The sequence below is a fragment of the Felis catus genome, chromosome A2 (assembly GCF_018350175.1).
Source record: "Felis catus isolate Fca126 chromosome A2, F.catus_Fca126_mat1.0, whole genome shotgun sequence".
NCBI lineage: Eukaryota > Metazoa > Chordata > Mammalia > Carnivora > Felidae > Felis > Felis catus.
The window spans coordinates 16,957,796-16,974,368 of NC_058369.1; the positions used below are offsets into that span (position 1 = coordinate 16,957,796).

At 47.5% G+C, this 16,573-nt stretch overlaps 1 protein-coding gene across 5 annotated transcripts; it reads right to left on the reverse strand.

The window, feature by feature from the left end:
- Window positions 1-401: 401 nt before the first annotated feature.
- ELP6 (elongator acetyltransferase complex subunit 6) lies at window positions 402-14,961 on the reverse strand. 5 transcript variants are annotated; one of them, XM_019820917.3, is made up of 7 exons: window positions 14,773-14,961; window positions 12,405-12,483; window positions 11,105-11,175; window positions 8,108-8,265; window positions 6,530-6,731; window positions 4,333-4,479; window positions 402-2,240 (listed from the first exon to the last, which is right to left on the reverse strand). In XM_019820917.3, exons 1-7 carry the CDS (start codon window positions 14,824-14,826, stop codon window positions 2,112-2,114), a joined length of 840 nt encoding a protein of 279 aa, XP_019676476.1. In that variant the 5' UTR covers window positions 14,827-14,961; the 3' UTR covers window positions 402-2,111. The 5 variants fall into 5 exon arrangements, with proteins under 5 accessions (XP_019676476.1, XP_003982200.1, XP_019676481.1 ...); XM_003982151.5 differs by having other exon boundaries at window positions 8,147-8,265; window positions 14,773-14,954; XM_019820922.2 differs by lacking the exon at window positions 11,105-11,175 and having other exon boundaries at window positions 14,773-14,832.
- Window positions 14,962-16,573: the final 1,612 nt, after the last annotated feature.

The following is a 16,573-nucleotide window of genomic DNA, read 5'->3' on the forward strand; positions in this document are numbered from 1 at the left end:
TCAGCTGTCAGCACAGAGCCTGATGCGGAGCTCAAACTCACAAACCGAGAGATCATGACCTGAGCAGAAGTCGGATGCTTAGCCAACTGAGCCACCCAGGTGCCCCAAGATAAAGTATTTTTAAAAACCCAAATATATTGGGGCGCCTGGGTGGCTCAGTCGGTTAAGTGTCCGACTTCAGCTCAGGTCACGATCTTGCGGTCCGCGAGTTCAAGCCCCACATCGGGCTCTGGGCTGATGGCTCGGAGCCTGGAGCCTGCTTCCAATTCTGTGCCTCCCTCTCTCTCTGCCCCTCCCCCGTTCATGCTCTGTCTCTCTCTGTCTCAAAAATAAATAAACGTTAAAAAAAAAATTAAAAAAAAAAACCCAAATATAGAAAAAAATATACATGAACACAATGATAAAATCCTTTCCAAAATATTACAAAGAACTGAGAAAACAAAGTTGACACCATATTCTAATTGATAAGTCATTAAAAGTGAGGAATACATTCTCAACACATGGGAAAATACAAAGAAAATTATATCCTAGCCATTAAAGAGATATTCATTTTTACAAACTTTACACAACTATTAAGTTAGTAAAAATTACGTTAAATCCAACATTGGTGGAGGAAAACGTAGAGGTCACTGTTAACTGGCTCCATCATTCCAAAGAACAATCTTGATACCACGTGAGGGCCAATCCAGGCTTTAATTCAGAAATTCCTCTACAAGGAAAAAACTAAAATTTCATTATCCCTCACTTTCCTAGGCCCCTTCCCTGCTTTATTTTTTGTTTGTTTGTTTATTTATTTATTTTGAGAGAGAGAGAGAGAGAGAGAGAGAGAAAGTGCAAGTGGGGAAGGAGCAGAGAGAGAGAGGGAAAGAGAGAATCCCAAGCAGGCACTGCACTGTCAGCAAGGAGCCTTGTTGCAGGGCTTGAACTCCCAAACCATGAGATTATGACCGAGCTGCAGTCGCAGCTTAACTGACTTGGCTTAACTGACTGAGCCACCCAGGCGTTCCTGTTTTTTTTAGTTTTTTAAGTTTTTTTTTTTTATGATTTGAGGGGAGGAGTCATAAATTGTTTCCTCTTATGAAGACTACAAAATGTGAAAAAGTTACAATTAAACAACAGGTATGAAATTTCCTTAGTCCCTGCAATGTTATTTTTTTCATTTTATTTACTTTTAATTTTAAAAATAATTCATTGTGGTACAACAAAATGTACCCAGTTTAAGGGAACACCCCAGTGTCTACTGAGGTGATCTTGACCAACGGGCAGAGTGTGGTAAGTTGGCATCTATGGGACGCTGGGTCAAGTGCTCACCTCTTCAGTCTTTACAGGTAAGGGAGGCAGCAACTTGCCAAGGCCCTATCCCACCTGGTGGCAAGAACACTCCTTACCCCTGTCACCAAGGCCATGAAGCCTCATGTGACCAAGGCCGCAGTTTCATGACACCTGGGACAGGGACCACACAACCAGGAGGCTGTGAACCGGCTAGGGAGCCTGCCCCTGGTTTCCTTGAGGGTCAGTCAGCAAGTGTGGACTTCAGAGTTAGGCTCCACTATCTACAGCCTGCTCTACAACCGTGAGCGTGTTTCCAAACCTCATTAAGCCGGTTTTCTTACTGGACTGAAGGAAAAATACCTTTGCTGGATGAAGGTGAAAATTAAATGAGACAATCCATCGTGAGGAAGTCATGATGTAGGACACACCTTACCACAGCCATAATTACCCAAGTTGTCACCTCGTATGCCTGCCACCCAGGACTGTCCCCTGGCTGGCACAGTTATACCTTCTCTGGCTCTGAAAGGCTCAAAAGCCAAAAATGGGCAGTTGAGGCTAAAGTGTATTTAATGAAAGGCTCCTGGGATGACTTTCACCTGGTTTCAATATGTGGCATCTCTCTCAGCAGAGGCCGGGTTGCAATTCCTTATGTGTTTCTGGAATAGGGCCCCGGGCAACAAAGGCATACTGTCACAGAGCCATTCCACGGCATCGGGTCACAGTGGTGGCAATCCAGGCTGAAATACCACTTCAAAGGTGTGCAGATCCATTCCCACACGTTGTTTCATCTTTCACATCTGAAAACAGTCCAAGGTAGCTACATTTGCCCCTCCATCAGGTCACAGAACAGCAGGAGACATTCCTTTGGCAAAAAAGGACACGCTCTTGTCCTGTATCTTGTACTGGTAAGTGAGGCTCTGATCCCGCTGGGTTGTGGGCTGTGATGGCGTCCTCCAGAGGATCCTCAGCTACAGTGACAAGAAGCAGGATGAGAGAGAAGCAGCCCCCAAGTTACCTGCTCCATTATGAACCTTACCTGCCTCCTCTGTAACCTGCAACTAAGGCCCCTAAGTTGAGATCACAGTCATGTGCCATGCAGCCAGGGGCTGGCTTCTAAAACAAAGCTTATGACCAGCTAACTAAAACTAAAGGTTTCCCCTTCATTACAGTAGTGATATTTGCTCACTACAGAAAGTGTGAAATAGAAAGAAAAAGAAAAAAAGCCCCCCAGATACAAACCCTTAAAGTATTTTTATGTGTTCTCTTTTGCTCTTTTCCCTAGGCATGGTTTTATATCTGTTGGCTACAATAATTGGGAAAATCGACTCATTAAAATCAGTACATCCAATTCAGAGGCTCAGGAAGGCTAGACATTTATTCTTATTCTGATGATATCTCAATGCCAGACACGCTAGAATGCTCAGGGGGACTGGCCTTAGAGCCAGGACACAAGCTTCCTGGCAGGACCCTCTCCTCATGCCATGCACATGAACACGACCAACACAGCATTTCTGAGCTTGCTCCTTTGTTTTATTTTCTATAGCTACCCCTGAATGACTCTGGGCCAAAACTCCCACCCACCTCTAATGTGCCAAGAGTGGTCAACATCAAGTTAACCTGGAAGCCATGACAGCTTTGGGGGATGATTCCAAAAGAGAAGTTCCAGGGGCACATGGGTGGCTCATTCAGTTAAGCGTATAACTCTGGGTTTCGGCTCAGGTTATGATCTTGCAGTTCTTGGGATCCAGCCCCACACTGGGGTCTGCACTGATAGCACAGAGCCTATTTGGGATTCTCTCTCTCCCTCTGTCTCTGCCCCTCCCCTACTTGCACTTTTCTCTCTCTCGAAATAAATACACATTAAAAAAAAAAAAAGTTCCAGAAGGCACAGAAGCATGGTAGCCCCTTGGGAGGGGTAGAACCTGACCTTCCTCTAAGGCAGGGCTCTCAGCTTCTGCCTGAGTTCTCAAATATTTCGGTCAGAGGCAAGAGTGGGGCAGCAACAACCCCAGCCATGGGCATGGTCCCCCCACATTTGTATTTTATTTATTATTATTACTTTTTAAAATTTTTAATGTTTATTTATTTTTTAGAGAAAGACAGAGTGTGAGCAGGGGAGGGGCAGAATCTGAAGCAGGCTGGAGGCTCTGAGCTGTCAGCACAGAGCCTGACACGGGGCTCGAACTCACGAACTGAGAGATCATGACCTGAACTGATGTCGGAAGTTTAACTGACTGAGCCACCCAGGTGCCTCCACATTTGTATTTTTTTTTCAATGCTTTTTATTTATTTTTGGGACAGAGAGAGACAGAGCATGAACGGGGGAGGGGCAGAGAGAGAGGGAGACACAGAATCGGAAACAGCCTCCAGGCTCCGAGCCATCAGCCCAGAGCCTGACACGGGGCTCGAACTCACGGACCGCGAGATCGTGACCTGGCTGAAGTCGGACACTTAACCGACTGCGCCACTCAGGCGCCCCAACCACATTTGTATTTTAAAAGGAGCAGCACTGGGGTGCCTGGGTGGCTCAGTTGGTTAAGTGTCTGACTTCGGCTCAGGTCATGATTCGTGGCTCGTGATTTTGAGCCCCACATTGGGCTCCATGCTGACAGTGAGGAGCCTACTTGGGAATTTGCTCTCTCTCCCTCTCTCTCTCTGCCCCTCACCTGCATAGACACTCTCTCTCAATATAAACAAACTTAAAAAAAATAAATTAAAATAAAATTAAAAAATAAAAGCAGCAGCACTGACCTGAGTATACAAAGCCTGCTGTGGTCCTGCAGAGGCATTCTGCTATTTGATAGCAGGGCCCCTGCATTCTGTTCCAGAAGGCAATCTGGTCTCCTTTTTAGGAGCTGCACTTTGGTCACAAACAGGACCACCATGGAACACCTGAACAGGTACATGAGGCTAGCACCATCTGGAACAGACTCTAATTTGGGTTCTCACAACTTCTGAGGTTTTCCGTCCGTCCGAAGAAACACCCCAACCAGACAACCCCCAGGGCCTGACACTATCCCACACACAGTCTAGGCTCAGGCCTAGCGAGCCCCTGCGCACCTGCCCATGCACGTCCCTGCAGAAGCCAGTGGCCAGCCCCTCAGCCCGCAGGATCAGGTGGCTCTGGTGGCTAAGGCCGTTCAAAAGGATGTTGTTCTCCTCGTCCTCGGTGTCTCCACTGTCGTGCACCAGGGCTACTATGTTTCCCTGCAACAGAGATGGAAGATGAAAACCGTTCCTCTGGGCAGGGTCACCAGGGAGTACCGGGCTTTCAGTGCCTCCACTCCCCTGCATGTCCTCGCCCAGAGCAGCCTCTGGCTGCCGCTGCAACCACCCCCTCCATGGAAGGACCCTTGTTGCGCTCTAGGGTCCTAATTCCAATCACCTGCTGGACAGTCTCACCAGCACATCCAACCTATACTACCAGCTCAATCCCTCTTAAACCAAGCTCAGCTCAGTCTGTGGTCCTCAATGTTAGCAAAAAGTGCCACCTTTCTGCGAGGCACCAATTCATCTAGTCAGCAGATCCTGAGTGCACAGCACGTGTCAGACACCACAGTGGGGATAAGAGGGGACCGGTATGGACCCTGGAGACAGAAAGATACTAACAACACAGGACACAAAGCCAGGAGAAAGGGGAGCAAGGGGGGCTAGGGGAGCCCAGGGAAGAGGCATCATGTCTGGCCCGGAGGGGAGGGTGACGTGGTGTGCACACCTGAGCCGAGTCAGAAGAGCAAGTAGGAGTTACCCAACCAGAACCAGAGGGGAAGGCTGACCCACTGAAGGGGATACCTTGAAGAGTAAGTCCTTTCAAAGGGATACCGTCCAGTTAAAAAGGATGAAGCAGATCTGTCTATTTTGGTTTTGGGCAATGGACATCAAAAGACACCATGCATTATGAAATGAGAAAAAAGGCAGGCTACCAGTAATGTGAAGAAAAATGCAGAAACACATACACATAAAACATGTTCATAATTGAACACACTCTCCAGAATACACGTTAGGAAAGAGATCATTACTTTTTATTAAAGTACTCTTTATGCTACTTACTTATTTTTAAAAAAATCTTTTTAACATTTTTATTCACTTTAGAGAGACAGAGAGAGACAGAGTGCAAGCAGGAGAGGGGCAGAGAGACAGGGAGACACAGAATCTGAAGCAGGCTCCAGGCTCTGAGCTGTCAGCACAGCGCCTGATGCGGGGCTCAAACCCAAGAACTGTGAGATCATGACCCGAGCCGAAGTCGGCCGCCCAACCAACTGAACCACCCAGGCGCCCTATTTTTTCTTTTTTAAACTATTCCCAAGTTTCGCTTTTTCAGCTAAAAGAGGTTTTTTTAACCAAACGAGGGAGGTAGTGGGCACTTGCACTTAGTAGAGCAGGCTAAGCTGCAGGAGCTGTGGCCGCTTCACTGTCACCGAGCCGTGCCCTCCACGCCCCTTCCACTCTCTCCTCCTCCCATTCTTTCCCCATCACCTGGTTCCCACCCCGTGCCTGTAGCCACACAGTCCCAGGAGCTCCCCTAAACACAGCTGCCAGGTAAGCTCTTGCACCTGGGAGGTGCTCGGCGTGCAGTGCTGGGTATATGCACCCTGGTTGACTCCATTGGCTCATCCCAATCGCCCAGCACCCTTGGCCTGACCACACCGTGCTAAGGGCCGCAGGTCCCTCCCAGGGGCACCATCGCACGCTGAAGAGCTGCCACGGGGGGCCAGATGCTGCATGGGAGTGTTGTAAGCTTCATGTCACTTAACTCTTGCAGCTTGGTTCCTGCGAGGTGGGCACCACAGCCATTCCTATTTTATAGGTGGGTCTACTATCATTATTTAACTATTATGGTAAAATCCCCATTTTTGCCTCATAATTTGACAGTAAAAGTTACATCCTGTACTTGTACTGCATCTCACAATTTTTAATGCAGTTTATATCTCAACTGATCTTCAAAACACACCCAGAGCGATAATGACTTGTCCCAGGACACAGGCAATGGGTGGCAGAGTTGGGACTGCTGTGGTACCACACACGACTGGTCCCATTTGAGACAGTACTGGTCAATCTTTTAATTTTGAGGGCTTTATTTTTTTAGCAGTGGCAAGTAGGGGAGGGAAGGATGGCAGACCAAAAGATTTCTGGGCCTACCAGCGTAAAGCCAAACCCCCAAATAAACAAAAAAGATCACTGCAAGCAAGGGAGGTATGGGCCTGTCTGGGCCTATGGGAATCACAGGCAGGAGCACGGAGAGCAGGCGGGTCGGTACCTTTCGTTCCCAGCACACGGTGGCCCTGCAGTAGTGGATGAAGTCCAATACAGCCACCGCACCCATGCCCAGGCTCAGCAGCACACTGAGGTCGTCCACCAGCAGCACTGGGCACCTCCACGCAGCCTCTCCATCATCCACGGGCTTCAGAGCCTCCCGCACAAACTCGTACAGTGGCTGCAGGTTCTCAGCATTGGCCTCCCTGGAACATCAAGCGAGAGTCACCAGAGAGTTCACTCTGTCTACAAATGTTTATCTGGGACCAAGCAGCACCACAGGAAAGGGCTGGGGGAGGCAGAGAACTGGATCATAGTCCTTGGCACTAAGGGGTTCATGATCTGGTTGGAAAGAAAAGGCATGTGTGCATACACAAGCAAGCTGTACTTCAAATATTCCTTGAGGCCTAGTAGGTACAAAGCACTGTGCTAGAAACTGGGGTACACAAAAATAAACAGCCTCCTGGGTCCTTGAGAGACACCATACAGCCAGCCCCTCAACCCAAGAGCTTAAGGTATTAGAAGATTAATTGGGATTGGGCAGGCAGAAGATATCTTCCCAGGAGGTCATAATGGGTGCAAAAAGCTAAACAGCCATTCAGGTGACCTGGTGGTGAGAACCAAGGTCTAAGGGCAGTTTGTGTACCTACCGGATTCCACCTATTTCTAAAGAACCTGGCCCAGCTACCTCCATCTCTCCAATGACTACCTTGGCAGTCACTTCCCAGCAAGAGAGGCTCAAAAAGCAGCAGAGCACAGGGCCCAAGCACCTGCTCACGCTCCAGGTCTGCGGCCCACTAACAGCAAGGACAACAACTTCCCACAACCTGGGGTCAGGTGTCACCAGGCCCATCATTCAGACGAAGGCACCCAGGTTCAGAGATGCTAAAAGCTATGTGAGAGATCACACACACAGGGTCAGGGCACAGGGCCTTCTGACTCCACACTGCCTTCCAGCCACTGCAAAAGGTGGCATCTGATAGAGGGGGCAGCAGGGAGAGTTCCCATACGGACTCCTCTGTGGTGAAGGAAGAACAGGTGGGGAGTCTGCACAGAGCTATGTTTGTGGCTGACACTCATAAAAGACAAAAAGCAGGAAAACCAATCTCAGAATAGCAAACCGGGGTCACCAGACTTTTCTTAAAAGGCCAACAGTAATATTTCAGGCTTGTGGGTCAAATGATCTCTGTCTCAACTACTCAACTGTGCTATGGGAGAGAACAGCCAGGGACAATATGCAAACAAATGAATGCAGATATTCCAATAAAACTTTATTTACAGAAACAGGTAGCTAGCCATGGTCCATAGTGTGCCAATCCCTGTATCAACCCCAAAACAGAATAAAGGTGTGTGCTAGGGCTCTGAGCAAGGTTAGAAAAACATACCGTTCTGTCATACTCCCAGCAAATAATGCTTTCTGTAGCTTTGGGGTCAGCCATATACCCTCTAGCCCATGGTAAGAGCCAAGAGCTTTCCAATAATGCTGTAACACCAGGGAAATGGCTACCTCTGAAAGCCAGCTCTGTCCCCCCACCCATGCACGGGAGGAATCACCCAGCAAAGCTGGTCTGGGTCCACCTACCAGGCATGCACTTCTGGGCTGGGCTGCAGGCTGACTGACCTGAGGAACTGCAAGGGGTGTGGCTCAGCCTGAGCCCGGAAGAAAACATCCACCGAAGACTTAAGACCTTCTAGGAACACAAGCTGCCCGCACTCCCGCGCCACAGTCAGGCTGACACCCTAAACACAACACAGAGGAGAGTGAATTACTGTGCCTTGCAGAGGAACCCCTCACAGAGGCTGGATTCCAGCTCACAAAAAGGTACAGGACACATTCTAAGCCCTGCAAATGTGTACCTGTACACCTTTGTATGGGGCCCACGCCTTCTTTCCACTGCGTGGTCCCAACCCACGATCCCCACGGTTTTGAGGTGAGCCTCTACATTTATCACTTTTTAAAAAACTGACATTTTTGTTTATATGCTCATTTTTGTGATTACTCAATACTTGGTTCTAATTTGCAGTAGTATTACAAATGCACATATTTATAAAATTAAGTATATTTAGAAACAATAATAATGACAATAAAATGGTGGGAGAATGACCAAGGTCTGAAAAATGCTGGTGAAGGAGACAGGGACAGATTTTGGCTTTGAGTTTCACAAACCCTCTTGTTTACGCATCAGTGGCACAGGACCTCAGAGTTGCTCTGAGGCTTTCAAATAACCTCAGAGACTGGAGTTGCCAGGCTGCCTAGAATACAGGAAGACTGCATTACCAGCAAGTTCTCCTTCTCTTCCCTCTACCTCTGAGGAAGCACTCCCATGAGAGTTAGGACAATACGAGCTCTTGATGCACTAGTTCAGAGCTCAGCAAACTTTTTTAGCAAAGGGCGAGACAATCTACGCTGCAATACTCTGTGGAGGAAGAGCAGCCGCACACGATTCATAAACAAATGGCAGTGGCTACACTCTGTCTAGCCCTCTTCTAGACCAGAGCTTTTTTAAAACTTATTTTCTAGAAAATTTTTAAAGTTTACTTATTTATTTTGAGAGAGAGCACGAACAGGGGAGGGGCAGAAAGAGATGGAGAGAGAGAGAATCCCAAGCAGGCTCCACGCTGTCAGCGCAGGCCTGGTGTGGGGCTCAACCTCACACATCATGAGATCATGACCTGAGATGAAACCAAGACTCTGACACTTAACCGACTGAGCCACCAGGCACCTCTAGACCAGAACTTCTTAATATGGCTCTTTATAAACTACCCAATTAAGAATCTTTTTCTTAGGAAACACCCAGTTAAAATGCAGATCCCTGAGCACCATTCCAAACCTCCAGAATCAGAAGCTTTGCAGGCAAGGCCCAAGAATCTGCATTTCAACAAACACCCAAGGACAGACACAATCTAAATCTGCAACTCACTGCTCTCTCTGTGCAGAAATAGGTCACGTGGAACTCTTTAGATTCCTCATGCCCCTAGACCAGGTCTCAATTGCTCATTTATACCCCAGTGTCCTCCGCTATGCAGCACCATGAGCTCCACAGCCACCCCTGGCAGAGAGAAAGACTCCTGTTCACCTTTGCTCTTGCTCATGACAATTCTACTAATGGCAGTTCAATAATACGCCAAGAGTATGGAGGCTCACATTCATGGACTTCACGTGCCCGGTACCATGTCTGTCATTCTTGCTGTGCTGATGATTCAAAGGCAACAGAAGAAGTAGCCAATCTGGACATGAGAATACACAGCTTTCTCACCCAGAGACACTGATGCTAGGGCCATAGAGACATGCTTCACAGACCTGGAATGCACATGTGTTCTTGACATGACTGCTCTCCCTGAGCTCATGCTCTGACCTCTACCACAGGAGGTCTTCCTTCTCTGCAAAGGATGGGAAAGAGTCTACCCTCCTCCCATTCTCTCATTTGTTTCTCCCCATCAGAGTGACATCAGGCAGTGTAATGGCCCAATAGGAAGACTGGCATTTCAGTAGTCACTGCTAATGGGTGGTCTGGTTCTTTCCCTCTCTGAGGCTAGCCTATTAAAAACAAAACAAGGGGCACCTGGGTGGCTCAGTCAGTTAAGCGTCCAACTGTTGGTTTCAGCTCAGGTCATGATCTCACAGTCTGTGGGTTCAAGCCCTACATTGGGCTCTGTGCTGACGTGCAGAGCCTGCTTGGGATTCTCTCTCTGTCCCTCTCTCTCTGACCCCCCCTCCCCATGCTCTCTCTCTCTCTCTCTCTCAAATATAAATTAATTAAATAAAAAAAATTTTTTTTTCATAATAATAGGGGTGCCTGGGTGGCTCAGTCAGTTGAGCATCCAACTTCGGCTCAGGTCATGATCTCACAGCTTGTGAGTTCGAGCCCTGCGTCAGGCTCTGTGCTGACAGCTCAGAGCCTGGAGCCTGCTTCAGATTCTGTGTCTCCCTCTCTTTCTGCCCCAACCCACTTGCATTCTGTCTCTGTCTCTCTCAAAAATAAACATTAAAAAAATTTTTTTTTAATTTTTAAATAATAATAAATAAATAAAACCAAAACTAACAAACAAAAACTAGTAAGCCCACCTGGTCACAGGTCACAGGTGATGGCCTAGACTAGGCCAGAAGGTTCGCCAGACTCTTGGCCATCTTATTCTTGCCTGCCTACATGAAAGGCAGGCCGAGATGAGGTAAGGAGCAGGTCACAAAAGCACCTCTCTCCACCTTTGAGTACTAAGCCATAGACTTAGGGAGAAACAGTAGGAGGCACTCAACTTGGTGGTAGACCAAGCTGTGGGTCTCCAACCCAGCAGAACTAAGATTAAAGCCCACAGTGAGAAGGAGAAAATCTTAACTGGTCCAGAGTCAGTAGAGCTAGGTTTGATTAATTAACAACTGATTTGGTTCTATAAATTCTAAATGAGTAAAACAGGTAGAGATGCTGCCTTAGCTTTCCAGATAAGGGTTTCAGAACTCCATGATTTCCTCAGTCCCTCCCTTGCTAAGTTCTCTACAACCCAACCAGGGGAGCCCAGCCTTGGTCCCACTCACACCTGCATGACCCACATACTCTGCACCACAGAGGTCTACAATATTTACCAACTTCTGTCCCACGATATTGTAGTGACTGAAGGACTGGATCAGTGCCACAAAGCAGACTTTACAATTAGCTAGAAAGCAAAATAAACAGATTTTTAATAAAGTCTCTATGTATAATCAGTCTCATATACTTTGTACCTCTAGAAAATAAAGCTCTGACTTTATTGGGTCTATAGACCCAAGAGGCGTTGCAACCAGACATCCCCAATTTGATTCTAAGCTGCACTTTTTTTCATATATAATAATTATACCTATTTCATTGATCCTGAAATGTACTTCTTCAGTTATGTGTATCAATAGGTCCCTTGTTTTGTTCTATTGTAAATAAACTGTGGTTTTTAAAAAGTAATACTTTTCTGTTTGTACAGAAATACAACTTTTTTTTTAACAACTCACTTTTTAAAAAACTGGTCTTATATCCAAGAAATTATAAGTGGAACACAAAGAAACTCTAGCTACCTTAATGAACATAATTAGTTCTAATATTTTATCTATAGATTCTCTTGCTCTTTCAATCCTGACAATAATATCATCTGGAAAAGAAAACAACTTTCAAAGCTGTAAACGATCACAACTAAGAGTGCCAAAGGTGTACCCTCTATTCTGGCCTGGCTCAGTAGGGGCTCACGGAGAATCACCTGATAAATGAGTCTTTTTTTTCATTTGGCTGTTTTCTTCTTCTAATCCATTTTCATATGTAAACTGCAGTGGCCCCACAGTTTTCCTATGCTCTTTAGGAAGCATCTACTTCCAGGGCAACATGTCAATGGGTCCAGAGCCCAAAAACCTCAAGATACACAAGGACTGGGGGGCGCCTGGGTGGCTCAGTTGGTTGAGCATCTGACTTCCGCTCAGGTCATGATCTCACAGCTTATGGGTTTGAGCCCCGCCTTCGGGCTCTGTGCTGACAGCTCGGAGCCTGGAGCCTGCTTTGGATTCTGTGTCTCCCTCTCTCTCTGCCCCTCCCCTGCTCATGCTCTGTCTCTCTCTCTCTCTCAAAAATAAATCAAAATGTTTTGAAAAAAAAAAAAGAGAGATACATAAAGACTAAGGAGCAACTAAATCAGGAGGCCACACGAGGATCTCAGTGAGACCATGCCTGCACACTGGGTGGAGAAGGGAAGATAGGAGCACATACCACCCTTTGGCAGGGATGGGCAGGGAACAAGATGGTCAAGTAACCTGTTACCTAATAAACAGCCATCTGGCTACCCAAACACCTAAGACCTAGTTAGTTAATACCATTCCCATTGCTTTTAGCCTTAGGTTTCTTGTTCTATAGCACCAATGAGTCGTATACCTTTGAGGTAGAAGGAGAGAAAGTGGTGCACAAGGAAGCTGCCATCTGTGTTGGCATCACAGAGTAGAGTCAGTTTCCCCTACGAGTTAAGAGGAACACAAAAAGGTGAATTAGACTCCCTGGAAAGAGGTCAGTATACACACACACACACACACACACACACACACACACACACACACTACCAGAAAGAAGAAAGTAAGTCAAAACTATGGAAAAACCAAAAGTTAGAGTGATTGTTATTAAAGTCACTCATTACGGACAAGCACATCTCAGCTTCCACTTTCCCAAGGCAAAGAGAGAATAAAAACCCTTCTCTTCCTCATTCACCTTGGTAACTCAGGGACCGGTCTTGGAAGAACTAGAGAAGCTTTTACCATTAGAATCCAACAAAAATCACAGCCTGCTAAGACTGGAATGGACCTCCAAAAAAGTAGTATGATCCAACTTCCTATTTTTTTTTTAAGTTTATTTATTTTTGAGAGAGAAAGAGGGAGCATGAGCAGGGGAGGGGCAGAGAGAGAGGGAGAAAGAATCCCAAGCAGGCTTTGAGTTATCAGCACTGAGCCCAACGAGGGGCTTGAACTCACTACTGGTGAGATGGTGACCTGACCCAAAATCAAGAGTGGGAGTCTTATCCAAATGAGCCACCTAGGCGCCTCCCTATTTTTAATTCCGATACCAAATCTGTACAATAGGGTGGGAGAGAGGGAAGAGTAGTTGTTGACAGAGAATTCCAATAACAAAATTCTCATCCCAATGGCCCTAGACACTGCTTCAGGAAAAGCTCTGATCACGGAGAGTTCTGGAAAGACCTCTAAAGATGGTCTCCACAGTGGCTGACTGCCTTGCTGCAGCCACCTCTAGTTCCTTTTCAGTGATAGGGAAGGTCGCAATCAAATGGTATCAGACACGACACTTCTGTACTGTTGTGACTTTTTTTTTCACTTATAAAATATGAAAGATCGCACCATCAGACCTTGAGGGTTACCTCCAGGGCTGCCATTTCCTGGTGCCCACTTTGATCTTCCATTCCTTCACTCTGGCCTTGGGCTGAGCACTTTGGAGGTGCCAGCAGTAATTAGCAAGGTCACCAGAAACATCTTCAGGCTTGAGCAACTGAAATCCACAAGGGTCTACTTAAAACTATAATTTGCCTGACACTGAGGGGGGGGGTGGGGGGATCATAAAAAGGCCTGATTGAGGGGCGCCTGAGTGGTTCAGTCGGTTAAGCATCCAACTTCAGCTCAGATCATGATCTCCCAATCTGTGAGTTGGAGCCCTGAATCGGCTTTATTCTGACAGCTCAGAGCCTGGAGCCTGCTTGGAATTCTTTGTCTCTCTCTCTCTCTCTCTCTCTCTCTGCCCATCCTCTGCTCGCACTCTGGCTCTCTCTCTAAAATAAATAACATTTCAGGGGCGCCTGGGTGGCGCAGTCGGTTAAGCGTCCGACTTCAGCCAGGTCACGATCTCGCGGTCCGTGAGTTCGAGCCCCGCGTCAGGCTCTGGGCTGATGGCTCGGAGCCTGGAGCCTGTTTCTGATTCTGTGTCTCCCTCTCTCTCTGCCCCTCCCCTGTTCATGCTCTGTCTCTCTCTGTCCCAAAAATAAATAAACGTTGAAAAAAAAAATAAAATAAATAACATTTTAAGTTTTTTCATAAATAAATAAGCAAGCAAGCAAGCCTGATCGATACACACGATGTCTTGGCTGCCTGGAGTTTACCATTTCCTTAGGAAGACAATGGTTATAAAATGAACCAGGTAAATTCCTGAAAGAAATAACCCCTGGGTTAAAATAAAAAATTTCGGGATGCCCCAAAGTACAGAAAGAAGGAAAGAGTGGCGAGGCTGCTATGCCTCAGGCAGACTTGATACAAGCCAACGCTGGCTGAAGGCAGTTTGGAACAGCACTATTAAAGACCAAGAGGAGGATGAGGAAAAGGAGGAGGAGCAGCGTTCACCGCGGAGTACCGAGGGGCCAGAGAGAGACCGAGGGCGATTGAGAAGCTGGTCTCAAGTGAAGGGTGGAGAATCAAACTCTCAGGCAACCTCCTCTAGACGCCGGGCCCCCCACCCCAGTGAGAACGCACAGGGCCCCCCGGTATCCGTCTGTGTACGTAAGCCGATGCGTAGTCGGCCAACCTTCCTGGGCACTTTCAAGGGTACACAAGCCTTTGAGAAGACCCCCACCTCCCGCAGGCTCCAGGGCGGAGCCCAGTCCCCGGGGCGGCCATCCCTGGACTACAACTCCCAGGCGCTTCAGGCCCGCGGAGGTCGTGCCTTTCCCACGAGTCCGCGTGCGCTTCATCCGGGTATACGGTCTTCCGCCACGCTCCGGGACCCGCCCCCTTCCCACCGCGCGACGCCTTACCTGCTCCGCCCTGTCAGGAGTGGTGTTGAGAAGGTTATTGAGTTCAGGGAACATTCCGAGCTCTGAGGATGAGCCTTCCCGGACCGGTAGCTGGGGCTGCGGCGGCGGGGAATGCGAAGAGCTACACACCAGTCGAGCCCGCGCGGGGAAAGCGCGCACGCGCAACGCCGCTTCGAGGAGCCGTCGCAGCCAATCAGCCAAGCGCCTGGATCTGGGCTGCTGCCGGCGCACGCGCGAGGGCGGGCATCCGGCTGGGGTGGTGGATGGTACGGGTCTTGTGGCGCTTTTTCTGAGGGTCTTAGGTGCTGGTGCTTTGCTCCTTCACTTGGCCTCGCTCTCTCCCCAACGCTGGGATTTGGGGCAATGCAGTTCGCCCCTCCACACGTGCCTGTCGAGCACCTGCTGTGTGTCCCCCACTGCTCAAAGCTAGGGCTACATAGGGAACGAGATGAGTGAGGATGCCTGCCCTTTCTCGCAAACGCAATGAACACAGAATTGTACGTTGAAAAGTTCTTGGAAAAAAGCAAAAGCAGGATGAGGGAGTAATGGTGGGGTAGGGGTAGGTTTCGTAAAGAGGTTGTGAGGGTAGACTCCCTATGAAAATATGATTGGAACACACCCATGCTCTTGCCCGGGATTTTGCACCAACTGTTCCTCTTTACTGGAATGCTGTTTCTCTAGATGTTGAGACGATTAAAAAAATCCTCCACTTACTTCAGGTCTCTTTGCTCAGATGTCACTATATTCGAGGCCTTCCCTGACCGTCCTGTTTAAATTTGCAAACTATCCTTTCCCCCTGCTTTTATGTTGAACACAAAACGTGAACATTGTCCAAACCATAAGTTACTAGACATCCTCTCCCCAACCTGAGGACTATGGCTTCTTTACCAGTCCCAGGTTTAGCCTCACTCTAGTTGGCCTCCCTGTAGATGAAATCTATTAAGGTACTCAATTACAGAATTATCCCCACCCTCTGACAGCATCCTATCCCAAACCCTCCTCCCAATCATCTAACAAGCCCAAGTCCTGTAATTATGTTCTAACACTCTTAATAATATACCCCACGATTTCCCATGATATGCATTCTCTTTCACAGCAATGAATAACAAACCCAACTTTTCAACAATAGATCAATTTCTGGTGGTTGTTGCCTGGAAGGAATTGACATGATTTCTAGCAGCCAAATTTCAACTTTAGAAAACAGTTTCTCAGTAAGAAAGCAGGAGTCACTCAGAGAAATAGGATACTATCAGACTAGCAGCTGCAGTATTTCTTGAGAGAAATACTGTTTCTGGTTACAGCTGGTTTTATCTGTGTTGATGATGAACAGCTGGACAGGTTAATGTCCTTATTTGAATCTCCACACCAGATGGCAGAAGGGCTGGGATTTTTGTCTCTCATTTTAAGTCTCATTTCCTCAGTGCCTAAAAGATTGCCAGGCACATGGCAGGTGCTCATTTTGAAGTAATGGACGTATGTATTTTTCTGTAACCATGGGCTGTCTTTTTACTTTCTTGGTGGTTCCTTTGAAGCAAAAAAGTTTTTAGCTTAAAAAAATTTTTTTAATGTTTATTTGTATTAGAGAGAGAGAGAGAGAGAGAGAGAGAGAGAGAGAGACTGACTGTGTGAGCAGGGAAAGGGCAGAGAAACACAGAGACAGAATCTGAAGCAGGCTCCAGGATCTGAGCTGTACGCACAGAGCCCAACACAGGGCTCAAACTCAACCAGCCATGAGATCATGACCTGAGTCCAAGTCCAACACTTAACTGACTGAGCCATCCAGGTGCCCCATTTTTAGCTT

Bases quoted from the DNA above. Each gene is read 5' to 3' on its own strand.
- ELP6 (XM_019820917.3), bottom strand. From the start codon at position 14,826: ATGTTCCCTGAACTCAATAACCTTCTCAACACCACTCCTGACAGGGCG. The intron at 11,176-12,404 runs GTATACGACTCA...TTTGCTTTCTAG, and splicing joins TCTCTCCTTCTACCTCAAAG to CTAATTGTAAAGTCTGCTTT. The intron at 2,241-4,332 runs GTGCGCAGGGGC...TTGTCACTGTAG, and splicing joins GCAGGGACGTGCATGGGCAG to CTGAGGATCCTCTGGAGGAC.